At 43.1% G+C, this 19818-nt stretch overlaps 1 protein-coding gene across 1 annotated transcript in view; it reads left to right on the forward strand.

The window, feature by feature from the left end:
* LOC122808571 (alanine--tRNA ligase, cytoplasmic-like) overlaps positions 1 to 19818 on the forward strand; it is an 859981-nt gene that overhangs the window by 261473 nt on the left and 578690 nt on the right. The window contains exon 5 of the mRNA XM_044079527.1: positions 16642 to 16750. Within this exon, the coding sequence (XP_043935462.1) occupies positions 16642 to 16750 (109 nt within the window). The remainder of the gene's footprint in view (positions 1 to 16641; positions 16751 to 19818) is intronic.

Here is a 19818-nt window from a genome sequence, read left to right on the forward strand (position 1 = left end):
CGGGACAAGTGTTGATTCAAACAGACAACACAACTGTCATGTGGTACATCAACAAGCAAGGGGGAACTCATTCGTACCCTCTTTGCAGACAAGCTATGATTCTGTGGGAAACTGCTCTCAGTATGCACCTCACTCTTCAGGCAAGGTTTCTGCCAGGAGCACAGAACTCCTTAGCAGATGTTTTGAGCAGACAGATGGTGGATCCCCACGAGTGGAAGTTGGATCCTCATGTATTTCGACAGTTGACAGTGATATGGGGGACTCCAGACATAGATCTGTTCGCTTCTCCACTAAATTTCCAGTTGCCAAAGTTTTGCACGAAGATGTTTCATCCCACAGCTTGTAAAGAGGATGCTTTATCATTCAATTGGAGCAATCTTCACGTCTATGCCTTTCCTCCTCTGCCTCTCCTTCCCAAGGTGCTCTTGAAGGTCAGACAAGACAAGCCCTCCATGATTCTTATAGCTCCAGATTGGCCTCGACAGCACTGGTATCCTCTGCTGAGGAGTTTAGTACGGGAGCCTCCTTGGCCTTTGCCTTCAATTCCACACCTTTTGTCTCAGGCGGGCAATCATTTCCTCAATGTCAGGATTCAGTCCCTGCATCTAACAGCCTGGCATATTCTGTTCTAGAACCTGGAGGGTCGAAGCTTCCTCAACAAGTTTTAAATGTTATTTTGGAGGCCAGAAGGCCTAGTACAAGGAAAGTTTATGCTGATAAATGGAGGAGATTTTTTATTTGGAGCACAGCTAAGAGCTTTGATGTTTCCAGGCCTAATTTGAGTGTTTCTCTTCAATATCTCACAGATTTATTAGACAAAGGTTTGTCTTTCTCCTCTGTAAAAGTTCATGCTGCAGCCATTTCTGCTCACTATGACTGTGACCCTCCATTATTCTCTCATCCTTTGTTTAAACAATTCCTTAGAGGGGCAAAGAACATAAGACCCCCACGTAGAGCTCCAACTCCTTCCTGGGATCTCAATTTTGTGTTGGAAAAACTTACTTTACCTCCTTTTGAACCTGCAGCTACGTCTGAGTTAAAGTTTTTGTCTTGGAAGACTGCTTTTTTGTTGGCCATTACGTCTGCTAGAAGGATATCTGAATTGCAGGCTCTAATGGCAGTTGAACCCTTCCTGATTTTTCATAAGGATAGGGTATCTCTGCGTACTAACCCTACTTTTATGCCTAAAGTGGTTTCAAATGTGGCCTTGAACCAATCTATTCACTTGCCTACTTTTTATGCTGATCCCCAAAATAAAGGGGAGAAAATTTTGCACACTTTGGATATTCACAGGCAGTTGCGTTATTATTTGAGCAGGACTAAAAGTTTCAGACAGTCTCAACAGTTATTTGTTTCTTTTGCTTTGAGCTCTCAGGGGAAACCTGTTTCTAAACAAACTATTTCTAAGTGGATTGGTCATTGCATTGCTTTTTGTTATTCTCATCATGGTAAGGAGATTCCGGCTGGAATCAGACCTCATTCCACTAGGGCTACTGCCACTTCTACTGCTTTTTTGAGGGGGGTAGCTACCAAAGATATTTTGGAAGCAGCTACTTGGAGTTCAGTGCACACTTTTACTAAACATTACCATCTCCCTCTTTATTCTAAGTCTAGGGCTGGGTTTGCCACTGCAGTTTTACAGGGCATGTTAGCAGCTCCCAATGCTTTATGATTTTGCCAACCTCCCTTTCCTTTTGCTTTGGGATTCTACCCACAGGTTATGACTGCAGCAATGTGAGATGAAGAACATAGTACAGTTTTGTACCTACCATAAATGTAGATGTTCGAAGATCCACATTGCTGCAGTCCAATTTACCCTCCCTCCTTCCCCTCTGTAGTTTGGAGTGGTTGTTTGGTTTGGGTTGCAGTCATTGTTTGTACATGGGTTTTGGAGGTTTTTTCTATTTTTAGCGGTGGCCTTTCTTTTTGGGCCTTCTGACATCTGGGCAAGAAAAGACTGGGGATATGACGTCGGTCATGCGCTTTAATACCGGGACGCACTGACGTCAGATCTGAGCGCCCATGACCGACGCCAGCCTAATACTTTGGTATTCGGGCCGACCGAGGACAGCGGACTACCCACAGGTTATGGCTGCAGCAATGTGGATCTTCGAACATCTACATTTATGGTAGGTACAAAACTGTACTTTTCTCAGCTCGGAGAAGGTTATGCCTGTAGAAGTGCAAAAATTTACCGTTATTAATCTCTTCCAGTTTGGCTGTAGAAGTGCAAAAATCTACTGTTATTAACCTGTCCCAATTATTAACCCATTTCATGTGTGAACAGGGACCATGGGGAAACCACTCCTTCCCCATAGTAACATGCAGCTGTGCTAAAAAGAGGATGAAAGCTAAAAAATGGAGGGGGGTGAGAAGAGATGGGTCTACCTCTCTACCCAATGAAATTACATTTCTCCAAAACATAATTAGGCGATCTCTTTTTTGCGAAAGTAGATTTTTCTGAAAATGCACTTTCGCGAAAAGGCAACTAAGCGAACAGCAACTGGGGCTGTTGCTGAGATCGTGGCACAGTGGGGATAAGTCAATATTCCCTTTTTTTCCCCACTGTAGTGCAACCTTGAAGTGAGACTATATAAGTATTGGGGGCTTGCCCCCTAAATAAACGTGGTTAGTGTTGTGTTTTTTTTGTGTGTGTGTTATTTCTGATTTTGGTTGGTTTCTTTTTTGCGAAAGTGCATTTTCGAAAAAATGCACTTTCATGAAAGAGATCGCCTAATTACATTTCGGAGAACCGTAATTTCTTTGAGTCGAGGTAGACCCAAAGAGATGTATTGCAAACAAGCATGTTTGTAATAATCTGAAATGCAAACTTTTTTAAGAGGTGTAGTATAGCAGGTTCTTATTAATATGACAAAATCACAAATAATTCACAAACTTGACTGCTCATTATGAGAATAGAGAGAGAAAAAGAGGGCTTAAGACAAAATACCTTGTAAGACTGCCTTCTAAAAGGATTATGTTCCCTGGAATGAACTTCCATGTTGTAGATAATTTTTTTGTGGGCAGAGATGACCAAGTGACTATGGTGCAAATATCTGCTAGAGACATGATGTTCTTCGTGTTTCACTGTTGCAGTCATCACATTTGGGTTATCTGCTTGCAGTAGCCCTCAGTCGGCCTGATTATCAAAGTCTTGGGTCCTGTGTTGGTTGCTGTCTCATCTTCTGTGACGTCAGGTAGTCAGGGGTATAATGCATGCAGCCAATGCCATTACATCAGTCTTTCTTGCCGTGCGGTGCACAAAGCAGAAGCAGTTCGCAAGTGCCGGTCGGCCGACTCCTGAAATTTTCGTTTTCAAGTTTCAGAACCGAATTCTTCAACTAAAGCTAAGTACCCCGTTGGGGAAACTTTTTCTTGCTCTAAACCGATATCAGTAAAAGTGAATAGTTGGCTTTCTTGTGGAAAGCAAATACCTCATAAAGATTTTCATTCGTACTGTATTCCTTGTCTAGGCCCTGACCACGACGTACCTCGCTGTCGGTTTTGTGCCTTATTAAGCAACAAACTATTCATCGTCGGCATACTTACGCTTCTAAATATTTTGGTACTCTGTTCAATTATCCAGATATGTCTTCGGTAAGCCATCCGACTACTGACATTCCAAAAAAATACAAAGATAAAGACATAGACAGGCCGCCTAGGTCCAATGCTTCCGACGACGCTTCTCCTAAGTCAGTCGCCAGTTCGCTGGTACTCAGTGAGGCGCTTTCGCAGCCCCTGATTCCCGCTCCTTCAGATTTGCAGGCCTCTACTGAGACCCATTCGGAGTCCGGTATGCCGCGTGATGCATAAACTGTGGACCCTGCAGATGTCTCTACCTTGGATGGGTCCGGAGCCACTGTGCAGGCACCTGCTTCTGAGGGTGTATTCCGTCCTACTGACTTGCATATTAAACCAACGACATCTTCTTCAAGGCCTAAAACTCAAACCATGCCTAGAAAACCAATGCCCAGACCACATGGTCAGGCCTCTATGCCTAAAAAACAAATGATAAGAATGGCTGAAGACCTTTTTACTTTAATCAGGGGAAGCCAACCTTCCCCCTCTAAGAGACCTAGGACTGAATTTGCTTATGATACTTCTGACCTGGATTCTGAAATTTCTGTTTCCTCTGATGGCCAGGATTTACCCTTATCTACCTATGAGGATTCTGATGCAGAGGACTCTATTCCCTCTCCCCACCCCCCCCCCAGAGGATTTCTCTTTTGGTGAAATCTTGCATACTCTTAGGGAGCATTTTCGCTGGGAAAGCCAGGATTACTCTGATTCTAAAAAGAGGCTTAGGGATTTCTTACTCCTGCCCCAACACAGGCCTTTTAGCTATCCCTCCTGTACTAGACATTGTTGATGATGCTTTTTCGGAATCTAGCTTGGCCCCTGACTCTTTACCTCCTGCTTCCCGAAAACCTGATAGATATTACAGGGTTCCTGACTCTCGCAAGTTCCTTTTTAAAAATCCTACTGCGGATCCTGAGACCATTTCACAGGGACCCAAAGGCATTAAGGCTACTACTGCCAAAAATCCTACCCTCTCTGATAGAGACTCCAGGGAGCTGGATAGATGGGGTAAGAAGGTATACACTTCTGCAACCTTGGCCATTATAGCCTTAAACTGCCAGTTTCATATGTTAAAGTATCAGCAACATATTATTGGATTGCTTAAACAGAAAATGATGTTGATTCCTGATTGTGCTGAAAATAAGGATTTACAGGATTTAATGCTTTCTGCTGAACAGGTTGGAAAACATACTTTGCAATGTGGTTTTGATTCACTAGAGGCATCTTGCAGGGCTGCTGTCACTGGGTCTGTACTTAGAAGGCATGCTTGGCTTAAGGAGCAATCTTTGCCAGATCATGTTAAAGCTAAATTGCTGGATGCTCCCTTAAATCAGGACTGCCTGTCTGGCAACAAAGCAGAAGTAGTTCTTAAAAAGTTGGAGGAAAAAAGCTAAATCTATGCAAACTGTTAAAGATTTCCTACAAGTACAGCCTCCAAGGTTTAGTAGGCATTGGCCCTCTAAGAATTGGTCCTTTCCTGCCTCTTCCAGGCCTTCAGTCCAAACCCAGAACCAGCAGAAGACCCAGGCTTCAGTCCCAGGGTACGCACATGGACTAAGCAGTGGGGGGCTCCCACTTCCAAATCAGGGAGTAGTAAGACCTCCCCCCTATGGTAAGCTGTCTCAATGACTTAACTTTAAAACTTCCATGCACTTCTCAACTAACTGCTCCTTTAGGGGGTAAGATTGTTCTGCAGGCCAAAAACTGGGAACTCCTTACCCAGGACAAATGGGTTTTAAATATAGTTTCCCAAGGATACAGATTTCACTTCCACACATTACCAACCACAAATGGTTGGCCAGATCTACCCCCCAAATCAGTGGGCAGAGGCTCAAAAGCAAGCACTCTCTCTCTTAAGCATTAAGGCTATTCAAACTGTACCAGAAGAGGAAAAGGGGCAAGGTTTTTACTCAAGAGTTTTCCTGGTACCCAGAAAAGACAACTCATGGCGTCCTATCCTGGACCTTTCTATCTTAAACACCTTTTTGGTGATTCCAAAATTCAAGATGCTAACTCTTCACCAGTTGCTTCCAATGCTAGGCAAAGATGCCTGGTTGGCAACACTGGATTTAAAGGAAGCCTACCTGCACATCCCAGTCAGGGAATCTTGCAGAAGATACCTATGCTTTAAAGCAGGCCACATGCACTATCAGTTCTCTGCACTGCCCTTTGGCTTATCTAATGTGCCCAGGGTATTCACAAAGTGCCTAGCTCCAGTCATTGCATTTTGCAGGCAAATAAATATTCAAATATACCCATACCTGGACAATTGTCTAATTCAGGCAGAAAGCCAGGACATACTTTTGAATCATCTGGCATTTGTACAAAAGGTGCTAACTTGTCTGGGGTACACCATAACCAAAAATAAATCACATCTGGTACCCTATCAACAAATTATATTCCTGGGAGCAAACTTGAACACAACTTCCCAGATGGCTTTTTTCACGCCAGAAAAACAAATTCATTTGACAACTAACTTCAAACTAATGGCCACAAAAAACATGCCATCTGCAAGGCAAATACTGCAAGCCTTGTGGTTCATTGCCTCCCGCATTCTACTAATTCCATATGTAAGACTGCATATGAGGAAACTACAATGGTATCTAAAAAGCCTATGGTGTCAACATTCTCAGGATCTAGAAGTAATGATTCCTGTCATACCTTGCCTACGGTTAGAGTTCCTTTGGTGGGCAGAGGCCTGCCACCAAAACAAGGAACTACCATTCACTCTACCCCCTGCCGCCCAAACCCTAACAGACTCATCAGACTATGCATGGAGGGCTCACCTGGCAGGGAAGTGCATTCAGGGCAAAGGGAACCAAAGTCAAATGCACCTGCATATCAATCCAAAAGAAATGTTAGCTGTACAGAATGCTCCAACGGCCGTCAAGGACCACATTCTTCTAGGACAATTAATGGTGAAGATGGACAGCACCACTGTTATGTGGTACATAAGAAGGGTAGGTATCCATTCTTACCTCCTCTGCAGACTAGCCATGGCTATGTGGAACACGGCCTTGAGCTACCAAGTGCGTCTACAGGTTCAACTTCTGCCAGGAAAACTAAATACACTGGCAGATGAACTAAGCAGAAATCTCATGGACCCACACGAGTGGAAACTGGAACCAAAGACTTTGATAAACAAATGGGGGAGCCAAGATATAGACCTGTTTGCCTCCCCCCAGAACTACCAATTGGATAAATTCTGAACAAGGACTCCCCACAAACAAGCTTGGAAAGTGGATGCTCTGTCCTTCAGCTGGGAAAATCCCATCAGTTTATGCCTTTCCTCCTCTGCTTCTCCTCTCCAAAGCACTACTAAAGATTAAACAGGACAAACCAAAGGTGATACTGATTGCACCAGACTGGCCACGCCAGCACTGCTACCCCCTCTTACGCAGTGTGTCACTGCTGGCTCCATGGCACCTGCCTCAGACCCCTACCCTGCTGTCACAGCAGGAAAGCCAGATTCTGAACCCTCAGTTTCAAACCCTGAACCTGGCAGCCTGGCTAATTACCTAATATCTCCGTTACCATCCCTTGGTAAACAAGTGTTGGATGTCATTTTGGAGGCAAGGAGGCCTAGTACTAGAAAATCATATGCTGAAAAATGGAAAAGATTCTGTGCCTGGAACCAAACTCAAGGGAGGGGCACAGCAGCGCCCAACTTACCTCAGATTCTTCAATACTTAATTGAGATGCTTCACAAGGGCCTTTCTTTTTCCTCCATCAATATTCACGCCTCAGCCATTTCAGCTCATTACAACACAGAACCACCCCTCTTCTCTCATCCACTGCTCAAGCAGTTCCTCAGAGGGGCCAAAAACGTAAGACCACCCAGGAGAGCACCAACTCCAGCCCTGGGACCTTAATTTTGTATTGGAAAAACTCACTCTTCCTGCTTTTGAGCCAGCCACAAGTGCAGAGTTAAAATTCCTTTCTTGGAAAACAGCTTTCCTTTTAGCAATCACTTAAGCAAGAAGGGTGTCTGAATTACAGGCCCTTATTGTAGTGGAGCCTTTCATCATCTTTAATGCGGACAGGGTGTCCCTCAGGACCAATCCCACCTTGGGCATGAAGGAGGGATTGGTCCTGAGGGACACCCTTTCATCATCTTTCATGCAGACAGGGTGTCCATCAGGACCAATCCCTTCTTCATGCCCAAGGTGGTATCCAGTGTGGCTCTTAATCAGTCCATTCATTTGCCAACCTTCTTTTCTAATCCACAGAACAACGGGGAACAGATGTTCTTTGTGTTTCAATGTTGCAGTCATTACATTTGGGTAATCTGTTGGCAGGTTGCCCTCTGTCGGCCTGAATAACAAAGTCTTGGGTCCTGCGTCGGTTGCTGTCCCTTTTTCCATGTCGTTAGGGGTATAAAACATGAAGCCAACGCCATTTTCATCAGTCTTTCTTGCCATATGGTGCCCGAAGCAAAAGCACTTTGCAAGTGCCGGTCGGCCGACTCCTGAAATTTTCGTTTTCGAGTTTCAGAACCGAAGTCTTCAACTTAAAGCTAAGTACCCCGTTGGGGAAACTTTTTCTTGCTCCTTACCGATGTCGGTAAAAGTTAATAATTGTATTGCTTGTGGAAAGGAAATACCTCATAAGGATTTTCATTTTGTACTGTATTCCTTGCCTAAGCCCTGACCAACAACGTGCCTTGCTGTCGGTTTTGTGTTAAATTTAACCAACGCGCTATTAAGCTTTGGTATATTTTTGCATCTAAATATTTTGGCTCAAGATTTAACTATCCAGAAATGTCGTCTGTTAGCAATCCGACTACCGGAATTCACAAAAAACGCAAAGAAAAGTTTCAGAGGCAGACCGTCAAGGTCCAAACCCGACGATAAAGCTTCTCCTAAGCCAGTCGCCAGTTCGCCGATACTTAATGAGGCGCATTCACAGCCCTTGATACCCGCTACTTTGATTTGCAGGCCTCTACTGAGACCCTTTTGGAGTCCGGTATGCCGGTATTGAACCTGCGGATGTCTCTCCGTTAGATGGGTCCGGAGCCACTGAGCAGGCATCAGCTTCTGAGGGTGTTTTCAGGCCTAAAGAGTTGTATATTAAACTGACGCCATCCTCAAAAACAAGGCCAAAAACCATCTTCTATGTCTAAAAAACAGATGCATGGGCCACGTGCTCAGGCCCCTATGCCTAAAAAACAAATGATCAAAATGGCTGAGGATTTAATTACCTTGATCAGGGGTTCCCATCCCCCTCCTGCTAAGAGGCCTAGGCAAGGCACTGATTATGAATCTTCAGATCAGGTTTCCATTTCTTCTGATTTCTCTTCTGGTCTGGAATTATCTATTCCACCTTATGAGGACTCTGATGCAGAGGAATCCATTCCTTCTGCTTCTCCTCCTGAGGTTATTCTTTTGGAGAAACTTTGCATGCCTTAAGGGAACATTTTCTTTGGGAGAGTCAGGATTTTTCAGAATCCAAAAAGAGGCTTAGTGATTTCCTTCTTCCTCAGCATAGGCCTTTGGCTATACCTCCTGTTTTAGACGTTGTTGATTATGTTTTCTCAGAATCCAGCATGGCTCCTGATTCCCTGCCTCCGGCTCCTAGTAAGCCAGACAGATATTACATGGTTCCTGATTCCCACAAGTTTTTTTTTTAAAAACCCTACTGCTGACCCTGAAAGAATTTCTCAGGGTCCCAAGGGTGTTAAGGCTTCTACTGCTAAAAATCTACCCCTTCTGATAGAGATTCCAGGGCGCTGGATAGATGTGGTAAGAAAGTTTACACTTCTGCAACCCTGGCAATCGGGGCTTTAAACTGTCAATTTCATATGCTTAAATATCAGCAGCATGTCATGGGCTTACTGAAACTGAAAATGATTATTTCTGACTGTGTGGCAAATAAAGTTTACAGGATTTATTGCATTCAACTGAACAGGTTGGAAAGCATACTTAGCAATGTGGTTTTGATTCCTTGGAGGCCTCTTGCAGGGCCGCCGTAACTGGATTTGTGATAAGAAGGCATGCTTGGCTCAAGGAGCAAAATCTGCCTGATCATGTTAAAGCAAAATTGTTGGATGCTCCTTTACAACAGGACAGTCTGGTAATAAGGCAGAAGAAGTTTTGAAAACGATGAAAGACAAAGCTAAATCTATGCAAACTGTAAAAGATTTCCTACAAGTGCAGCCACCCAGGTTCAGTAGGCACTGGCCTACTAAGAATTGGTCCTTTCCAGTTCCCACCAGAGCCGCTCGGGTCAAACCCAGACACTCCAAAGGCTCCAGGTTTCAGTCACAAGGAACTTGCAGAACAAAACAATGGGGTGCCTCCACCTCCAAATCTGGAATTAGCTACAGTAAACGGTCTCAATGACTTTCCTCTGCCATTTCCAAGATCTTTTGGCAGCCCCTTTGGGGGGGAACTAGCACTTCATGCACAAAACTGGCATCTAATTGCCCAGGACAAGTGGGTTTTAAATATAGTATCCCAGGGATACAAATTTCATTTCCACACGTTGCCAATTCCAAACGGATGGCCAGATCTGCCTCCAAATCAGTGGGCAGAGGCCCAGAAACAAGTTATGTCCCTCATGGATATGGGGGCTATTCAACCAGTGCCAGAAAAGGAAAAAGGACAAGGTTTTTCAAGACTTTTTTTGGTACCCAGAAAAGACAAATCATGGCATCCAATTCTGGACTTATCCATTCTAAATACTTTTCTGGACATTCCAAAATTCAAGATGCTGACTCTTCAACAGTTTCTGCCTATGCTAGGCAAGGATGCCTGGTTGGCAAGTCTAGACTTAAAAGAGGCTTACCTGCATATCCCAATCAGGGAATCTTGCAGAAGATACCTCTGCTTCAAAGCATGCTATTTGCATTACCAGTTCTCTGCACTGCCTTTTGGCTTATCTACTGCACCCAGGGTCTTCACAAAGTGCCTGGCACCAGTAATTGCATTTTGCAGACAAAGAAACATTCAGATTTATCCTTATCTGGACGATTGTCTAATTCAGGCAGAAAACAAGGACACTCTTCTACAGCATCTGGCGTTTGTAAAAAAGCTTCTAACTTGCCTAGGGTACACCATAAACGAAAATAAATCACAAGCTTGAATACAACTGCCCAGATGACTTACCTCACGCCAGACAAACAAATCCAGTTGATGACTTACTTCAAACAAGTGGCCACAAAAACCAGTTATCTGCAAGACCAATTCTGCAAGCCTTGGGGTTCATGGCTTCCTGCATTCTTCTAATTCCATATGCAAGACTGCATATGAGGAAACTTCAGTGGTACCTAAAAAGCTTATGGAGTCAACATTGTCGCAGCTTGGAAGCAATGATTCCTATCATTCGTTGACTGCAGCAAGAGATCCTATGGTGGGCAAAGGCCTGTCACCAAAACAAGGGACTGTCATTCATTCAACCCCCTACCACCCAAACCCTGACTACAGAAGCATCAGACTATGCTTGGGGGGCGCATCTGACAAGGAGATGCATTCATGGCGGATGGAGCCCAAATCAGATGCACCTGCATATCAACCAGAAGGAGATGCTAGCTGTGCCGAATGATCTGACAGCTTTCAAGGACTTTCTTCATCCAGGACAACTACTGATAGACGGACAACACCACAGTCATGTGGTACATAAACAAGCAGGGGTGGGGTACCCATTCCTACCCCTTTTGCAGACTAACCACGGCCTTGTGGAACACAGCCTTATCAAATACATCTACAAGCACAGTCCCTGCCAGGAAAGCAAAATACTCTGGCAGACGAACTAAGCAGAAATCTTATGGACCCACACGAATGGAAACTGGATCCGCAAATTTTCAACATGTTTCAAATGGGGAGCCCAGGGATAGATCTTATTGCCTCACCCCAAAACTATCAGTTGACAAATTCTGCACAAGAATCCATCACAAAAAAGCTTGGAAAGTGGATGCTCTATCCTTCAGCTGGAAAAACCTATCAGTCTATGCTTTTCCCCCGCTGCCTTTGCTCTGCAAGGTATTACTAAAAGTTTCTACAGCGCCCATCATTATAGACTATATTGGTACTAGTTTGCCCAGCTGTTTGACGTTCATTCTACTGGATTCTGTCACATGAAGATTTGTACCTGCTCACGCTGGGGTTTGCTACTGTTTGATTTGATTATTTTCTGTTCTTGCTCACCCCAGCGCTAACCTGTAGCGAGACTGGAGAGGATTTTTTAATTACTAAAAGTTAGACAGGAAAAAGCAAAAATGATTCTGATTGCTCCAGACTGGCCTTGCCAACATTGGTACCCGCTCCTACACAATATGTCACACCTTCCTTCATGGTGCCTGCCTCAGACACCTTACCTATTGTCTCAGCAGAACATTCAAATTCTACACACTCAGCTCCAAACTCTGAATCTTGCAGCTTGGCTAATCTACTAATTTCACCAGTTACATCTCTCAGCAAATCTGTGATGGATGTCATTTTGGAGGCTAGAAGGCCTAGCACTAGAAAATCTTATGCTGATAAATGGAAAAGATTCTGTGCCTGGAATCAGGCAAAAGGAATAAGCACAGAAATGCCCAGTATTCCTCAGATTCTGCAATATTTAACTGAGATGCTTCACAAGGGCCTATCTGTCTCTTCCTTAAAAATCCACGCCTCTGCCATTTCAGCTCATTACAACACAGAGCCTCCCCCTCTTTTCTCATCCCCTGCTAAAGCAGTATCTCAGAGGAGCCAAAAATTTAAGACCTCCCAGGAGAGCCCCAAAAATTTAAGACCTCCCAGGAGAGCCCCAACTCCTGCATGGGACCTCAATTTTGTGTTGGAAAAACTCACCCTGCCTCCTTTCTCTCTTGAAAGACAGCTTTTCTTTTAGCAGTCACTTCAGCTAGAATGATCTCAGAACTACAGGCTCTCATGGCAGTGGAGCCTTTTATTATTTTCTATCCGGACAGGGTAGCGCTCAGGACCAGTCCATCTTTTATGCCTAAAGTGGTATCCAGTGGGGCTATTAATCAGACCATTCTTCTGCCAACTTTTTTCCCAAATCCACAGAACAAGGTGGAGCAGATTCTACATTCATTGGATGTACACATTCAACTAAGATTCTACTTGAACAGGACAAAATCTCTAAGAAAATCTGAGCAACTACTGGTGGCATTTGCTGCAGGGGCAGAGGGAAAGTCTATCTCAAAGCAGACAATTTCAAAATGGATAAACCATTGTATTCATTTCTGCTACATGCATCATGGTAAACCTGTCCGCAAGGGGATCAGATCCCATTCCACGGGCTGCATCTACTTCTGCAGCCTTTCTCAGAGGGGTTCCTACCAGAGACATTCTAGAAGCTGCTACCTGGAGCTCAGTTCATACGTTCACCAAGCATTACCATTTACCTCTGTCTTCTCAAAATCCAGAGCAGGCTTTGCCACTGCTGTTCTGCAGGGCCTTATAGCTGCTCCTACTGCTGTATAATTCCATCCTCCTAACCATAGCTTTGGGATTCTACCCAAATGTAATGACTGCAACAGTGAAACACGAAGAACATAGTACAGACTGACTGACTGACAGGCTCAAATCATTATCATGCTATTCGGTATCCTACAGATTGTTCAGGGGTGATCTGTGTCTCGCCTACAAGGCAATCTCAGACCCTCCCCTACTAGAGATGCTCCATATGCGCAAGTCTCAACTCCTCACGCATTACCAGCTCAAAAGGCCTGAATCTAATGTGCGACATCAACAAAACCTGCTGGTGAGACAGGTTTGTCTCCCAGAGGCTGCCCCATCTCTAGAATAGACTTTCCATACATGTCAAGCAGAGCACCTCGCTGACCCTGTTCAAGAGCAACATTGATGAGTGGATGGGAAACCACAAATTTGTCCCAAGGGTTCCACCTGTGTCCCTTATTGACATGGGAGACAGGTGATGACTGAGGTTTCTTTTTAGGGATTCACTCGTGGCTAGGCTTGTAAGAGCCCCAGGGCCATTAGCCTGGTAACCTCCTATGATCCTATGACAGTGTGGATTGTGCCATATATGTATGCCATGCACTCCAGTCAGCTAGTCTGTATTGCTCATAATGCCGTATACTGGTATAGCAGTGTCCCTCCTAACACCTCCAGAAGATGTTACAGTGCCAGGACAGTGTGCTTGGTTACCCTCCTAGAGTGTGAATGGATCATACTAGTTGTTCAAGTGTGTTTGTGCTGACTTGTCTGTTATCACTGTATATCAATTATGTTATGTCAGAGGCATGGGATTATTGGTGGTATTATTCTGATATTGTCCATGATTGTGGTTGGTTCTTTTAATGTTTTCCATGGGCCTTTACCTGTGCCCCACTTGCTGGAGACCTCTGCTGAGATTACACTCCTATTCAGATATATCTGTTTTCACATCTTCACAGTTTGCACCCAACCCCAGTTGTATGTCAAATCCCTGATAAATGTCCTTTGCATTATTCATGTAAGGATGCTTCTCACACACAAACATCTTCCCCATTGTTATGTCACCTTATGTGACAGTCGCATAAAACACATTTTTACTGTGCAGTCCTTGCTGTAAAATATAGATATGTGATTGGTGACTGCTACCACCATTTTCCATTGACATGCCCTCATCTGCTGTACATTAGGTTGTTCCACCTGTCCTCTTTGCCTGTGTTCATTCCTTCAGTTCCTCTATGTATCCTTATTCAATACACGGACTTCCCCTGAGTATTCTTTTACATGACAGTCCATGTACCTTTACAGATCATTTACACAGCTTCAGTACAGAAAGCCAAGAATGAGATATCACAGTACTGTGCACTGTAGATACTGTCCTGTACTATGTTTGGATCATATACTTCACATTCATACCTTTCAACTGTCCAACTGTTCCCAGGATGCTCAGATGTGTTCCTTATCAAATTTGTGGCTTTCTGCCATATCACTGGGATGATTTCAGGATTGATGTGACTCCATATTACACGCATTTCAGTTCATACCTCTCAAGTATCCTAATTTTTGCAGTGTGTCCAGTTTTTGTCTCATATTTTTGATATTTTCCTCATAAAACTTTGGTTTTCTGGCAAATCATTGGCATGTCATTGCGGATTAAAGTCAGAAAATAATGACAGACATTTGAGTTACAAACTCATACTCGTCAGAAGATTCATGCTACTATAAAATCTATTATTCTATCAACTTTGTTTGTAAGAGCAATATTAAAATCTGTCCATATTTTTTGGCCTTTGTTCCCTTGATTATTTATGGCTTTGTCCAGATTTCTTGCTCTAAGAGGTCGAAAGGTATGTTTAAGTTTCATTCTACCAAACTTCTATGAGACATCTATGTCAAATATGTCCCTATTTCTGGTTAATTTTCCCTGCATATTATGTTGGTCTTTGTGCATGTGTGTTGAACTAACAGATTGAGAGCTATCTGTGAAGCCCTGGTGATCATTGTGGCATTCCGAGCAACACTGTGGACTGTAAGTGCTCTGCATTAAACATAATTGCTATCCATGGTTGCTTGCACAGTTTCCTGACCAGCAACACTGTCGCTGACTATGAAACCTCTCTTAGATGTGGTGTGAGGCATGAATATGCATTGTGTGGTGGTGAGAGCTGCTCACCATGCACCACTGCACAGATGTGTAAACTCTCTGTAGGTTTCAGGTGGAGCCTACATGGAGTTTATTGAATTCTGGGGTTTGTCTTTAAATGCAATAAACAGCCACAGTTTTAGTATATACTTATTATATTGAAATGATTTTTTTTGTTCATATGATCATGTGAGGTTTCTCAGATATTTTAGAGTGGAAAAATAATCCAATCAAAAGCAAATATTTTTCTCCCTTTTCATCCTTCTGTTGTAAAACCTTAGACATTTCCACTGTTTTGTTATAAATCACAAACTATAATATTTTCAGAATGACAACTATTTGATTGTTTAGATTGCCTCTGCAAAAGCCACAGTATTTTCTTATGTTTGTTGCACCTGTCCGTGTAAAACAAAATAGAGCTGGATTTCAGGAAGATGGAGAACAAAGATGAGAACTCATCTGTGGTAGCTGAGAAGCAATACTCCAAAATGACTAACTCAAATCACCACAGAAAAGACTTTTAGCTTTCGCAGCAGTGCTTCTTCAGATTAGAAGGTTTTTCCAGTGGTGACTTGAGCCTTTTGTTTGAGCTTTTCTGACCAAGCTCATCTTTTCCTGGTGGAGCTTTCCATTTGTTTGTTTGTGGTTGAGAAGCAGTTTAGTAGTAATGAGCGTCTCCTTTCAATTTCCAGAGCTGGAATCTTTTTTGACAAAAAGTGCTGTCTTCTGCATTTTATAGCTTCCTTGCTTGGATAAAGTTCCCCTTCCCATACAATAGCAGTGTGAATGTGTCTAAATCTCATTGTGAATGCTGAAGCCAACCCATTCAAATTATAGAGTGATGATAGTCATTTAGGTCAGTGTCCCACATCAAGAAATACCCTGACATCTTTACAAGTCACTTTGTTTTTCATTGTTGTGAAGGAAGGTGAAACGGCTAACCAGATGCAAAAGGTCCATGTGAAGTGTGGTTTTCAGGTTATTCTACCCAGTTTGTCATGCTTTGGCAGTGCTAATTGATATGTATTCATTATTTATCAGATGAGCTCAATTCAAGCTTACACTGATTGTTCTCTCCACTGAAGATGTACTGCTTTACTGAAAACAATTTAGGGTTGGACTACAGTTTTAAGCGAGTGTGATATTGTTAGTTGTATAACACTACAAATAACTGCAACTTTTTCTGTTTCTGTGTTCATTTATGTCTGTGTCACACTTCATACAGTATTAAAATGTGTCCATACAGCTGTTGTATGTACTGATGTGTATCCACAGTGGCTTGGCAGCTAAATAGATTTATTTTCAGTGTAACCTATGTCTTTTTATTTTTTCTTAATCATGTCCTGGGTTGAGCCAGAAAATGGTCCAACTGTGTAATAGCACCCTCACCTGGTTACTAAACTGAAATAAAAAAAAAATCAAGTCAGCAAAAGAGGAACTGGCTTTGTCTTAAAAATGTGTACTAGTAATATAATATATGAACACTATATGAAAAATGACATCAACTCTTTGCAGGTATGTGCTGAGAAGAATTTTGAGAAGAGCTGTCCGATACGCTCATGAGAAGCTTGGTGCTTCCAAGGGTTTTTTTGCCACACTCGTTGATGTTGTTGTTCAATCCTTGGTAAGTGTAATGCATTCTGATATTTTTGTCAAGTTTTTGTCTTTACCTCATCTTTTAAATTCTGCTTTTTATTTGGGGTAATGACACAAGCAGTGGTGTAGTCTCACAGATGTGTGTTGTAGCAGCCACAATAAGGAAAACAATGCCAGTTGTTGAGGAGTGTGGTGTATTACAGCTGATTTAGCTGGAATTATAGGGATGTTACTGTGCATGGAAGATGTTTGGTTTAGGTATTTGATAAAAGGAGAATGCTAGTAGACAATGTACTTTGATGTAAACCTAAAGAGACTTGGTTCAGGTGAAGATGGGTTATGGCCAGACATAGGTTGATTTCTTTTCATTTTATCTGATTAGTTGTGTTTGCCAGGTTGCGTAAGTGTCTGTACTGTAAACCTGACTTGCAACATTGTGTTACAGTGCTCTGAGTTTTATTGCTAGAAAAATATGTGGTACAATATATAATGAACTGCAGTGCATGTTGGGAGCAGGATTTGTAGGAGAAAAAATATTATGGGAGAATTTTTCAAGTAGTATTTTGTTCTGTGACATTGGACATTTACATTGTAAACAGTAACTTTTGTAATCTTGTATTCTGTGATAAGTGTCTTGACTTGCAGTCTTAGCACCATGTTTTTGGTAAGCGTGAATGAGTATACACTAAATACTTTGAAGACCGAAAGCTTTATTAATGCATTCACTGAATTTCTGAGCATCTGTTTGCCCCCTCTGTTAAGTCTGTCATGCTCTATTTTCTTCAACAGACTGACCATAACCACTGATTTAGGCAGCTTTAGAACAATTTTAGTCTTTGGCCACGATGGTGTAGAACTATGTCTCTAAATACAAAGTCTGTTTCACAAGAAGCTGTATTGCATTCTGACTTCAACATTTCATGGGGTGAAAACCTAACTTCATTGAGAGAGAGAGCTCTTCTGATCTTGCCTATGGCTCTGACTTCAAGGCTTTTAAAAGGGTATTTGCCAGGCCAAGAGAAGGGGTAATTTCATCTTGTGCGGCTCCATCCCAGCATCTACTGGATATTGCTTCTGAGTCTGTACCTCCATGTTGACAGGGACAGCCGGCTTCAAGCAGTGTTGGGAAAAGCTCACATTTTGAGCCACTAGTCTAATTTGGACACGTCTCCGGAAGCCTCACCAAGACAGGTTCCCAGGATACAGACATGCAAGAGGAGACACTTACGTTCCTCACAGGAAGCAGTTACAGAAGACTTGGATTTGGGTGAGGGGGAAGGTTCCCAAAGATCCCCCTTGAAGATTGTTCCTTTTGTTGCTGTCTTGGAATTGAGTGGGGGGGGTGTTCCAGTGATATACTTTCCCCAGATGTGTTCATGTTCCTGGAGGCTTTTGGAGTTAGTTGTTGTGTATCTTGCGTGTTTCCTCTTGCTTATTCTCCCATTGATTTGGTAGCTGAAAAGGCCTGGAAGGATCTTAACATGGTGCAGACTATCCCCCAAAAAATGGCTTAAAATATTAGCTGCATCAAAAGACAGGACACTGTAGCAAAGGTCCCGCGGTAGATGCTATAGTTGTGACAGTGGCCACAAAGAAAAAACACTCGAAAGAGAGTATATCTGTTCATCCTCCTAAGAGAGAATCAAGTGCATTGGACGGATTTGGGAAATGGACTTGTACTTCACTGACTTTTACTCTTAGAGAGCCGAACTGTCTTGTGAATGTGACACGCTTTGAGGGAATTGGCTGAAGAACTTGCCAATCCCCCCTCAGGTAACTCATCTTTGCACATCCAAAAACCATAGAGTCCAAGATGAAAAACTTGCAGCCCTTGTCGAATGTATCTAGTTGTCTGCTGTCTTATGCAGCTAATGGTACAGGTAAAGCTGCAGGCACCAGTATAGCCATATGTTGCCATGCCTGGATGTGACTGTGTGATTTTTGTGGAAAGTTTCAAGATGTCCTTCCTTAATGCCCTGTTTGATGGTTCCACTCTATTTGGACCTAATGTTATGGAAGCTCACTAGAAGCGAACAGGTCGATAAGATCCTGACTGCCATAAGAATCCACTTCTCCACACCTCGAGGACCTTCTCAGGGACTCACAGAGGGGGAAAGAAGTTGGAGTTCAGGAAATCACAGGGTTTTAATCAGGACATACCTGTGGACAGACCCTCCCAAGGCAGCGGAAGGGAAATTTTTGATGGATTTCACCCCATAGGCAGAGACTGACTGCAAAACCAAGGATTTCAGTCCTTTTACTGAGAAATTCTTCCAGCACATCTGAAGGTTTACCCATCTGCACTCTGGGGGTAGTTGGAGTGGGGAGGGGTGCTTATCCCTACACCCTCAACCCTGGCAGGCTATCACTTCAGAATTTATGGGAGTTAAGGATAATCACCAGAGGATATTGTATTCCCTTTGTTTCCCCTTCTCAAAAAAGGAAAAAGATTCCTAGAGTGCCATCCAGTCATTTGGAATCGGCAACGACAGAGGTCTTAAAGCTGTTGGGGGGGGGGCATCCAGGATGCCCACCCTCCAGATCACTTAAGATCTGGAGTCTATTCCAGATTCTTTTTAGTTCCAAAAAAAGTCAAGACCAATTTTGGACCCAAGTTATCTGAATTTTTTAAATCTGACAAAATTCCAGCTGGTCATGCTTCAGTCCATTTTGCCTGTACTGAGGAAGGATGACTGGATGTACTCAGTAGATCTCCAGGATGTGTATTATGTCAAGATAAACAATCCATGAGATTTTTCCATTTCTGACTGGGAAACCATCATTTCCAGTTCAGGTCACTGCCCTACCCACTCGTCACAATCCCCCTGAGTGTTTAACAAATGTATGGCAGTGGTGACAGCCTACCTCACTCTGCAAGTGTTCTGGGTGTTCTCATATCTAGACTATTGGCTCCTTCACTGCCCCACCAGAGATGTTACTAGTCCATCAAGGAACATTTGTTCCATTCACTTCACAACTTGGGAGTCACCGTGAATTAAGGAGAAAGTCAGTTGACCCCCCTCTCAAAGCATAGAGTTTGTCAGATGTCACAGCCAAACTAGCAGAATCCAGAGTTTTCTTTTTAACAAGTGTCCA

The sequence above is a fragment of the Protopterus annectens genome, chromosome 8.part0, assembly GCF_019279795.1.
Source record: "Protopterus annectens isolate FY-2018-M chromosome 8.part0, PAN1.0, whole genome shotgun sequence".
NCBI lineage: Eukaryota > Metazoa > Chordata > Ceratodontiformes > Protopteridae > Protopterus > Protopterus annectens.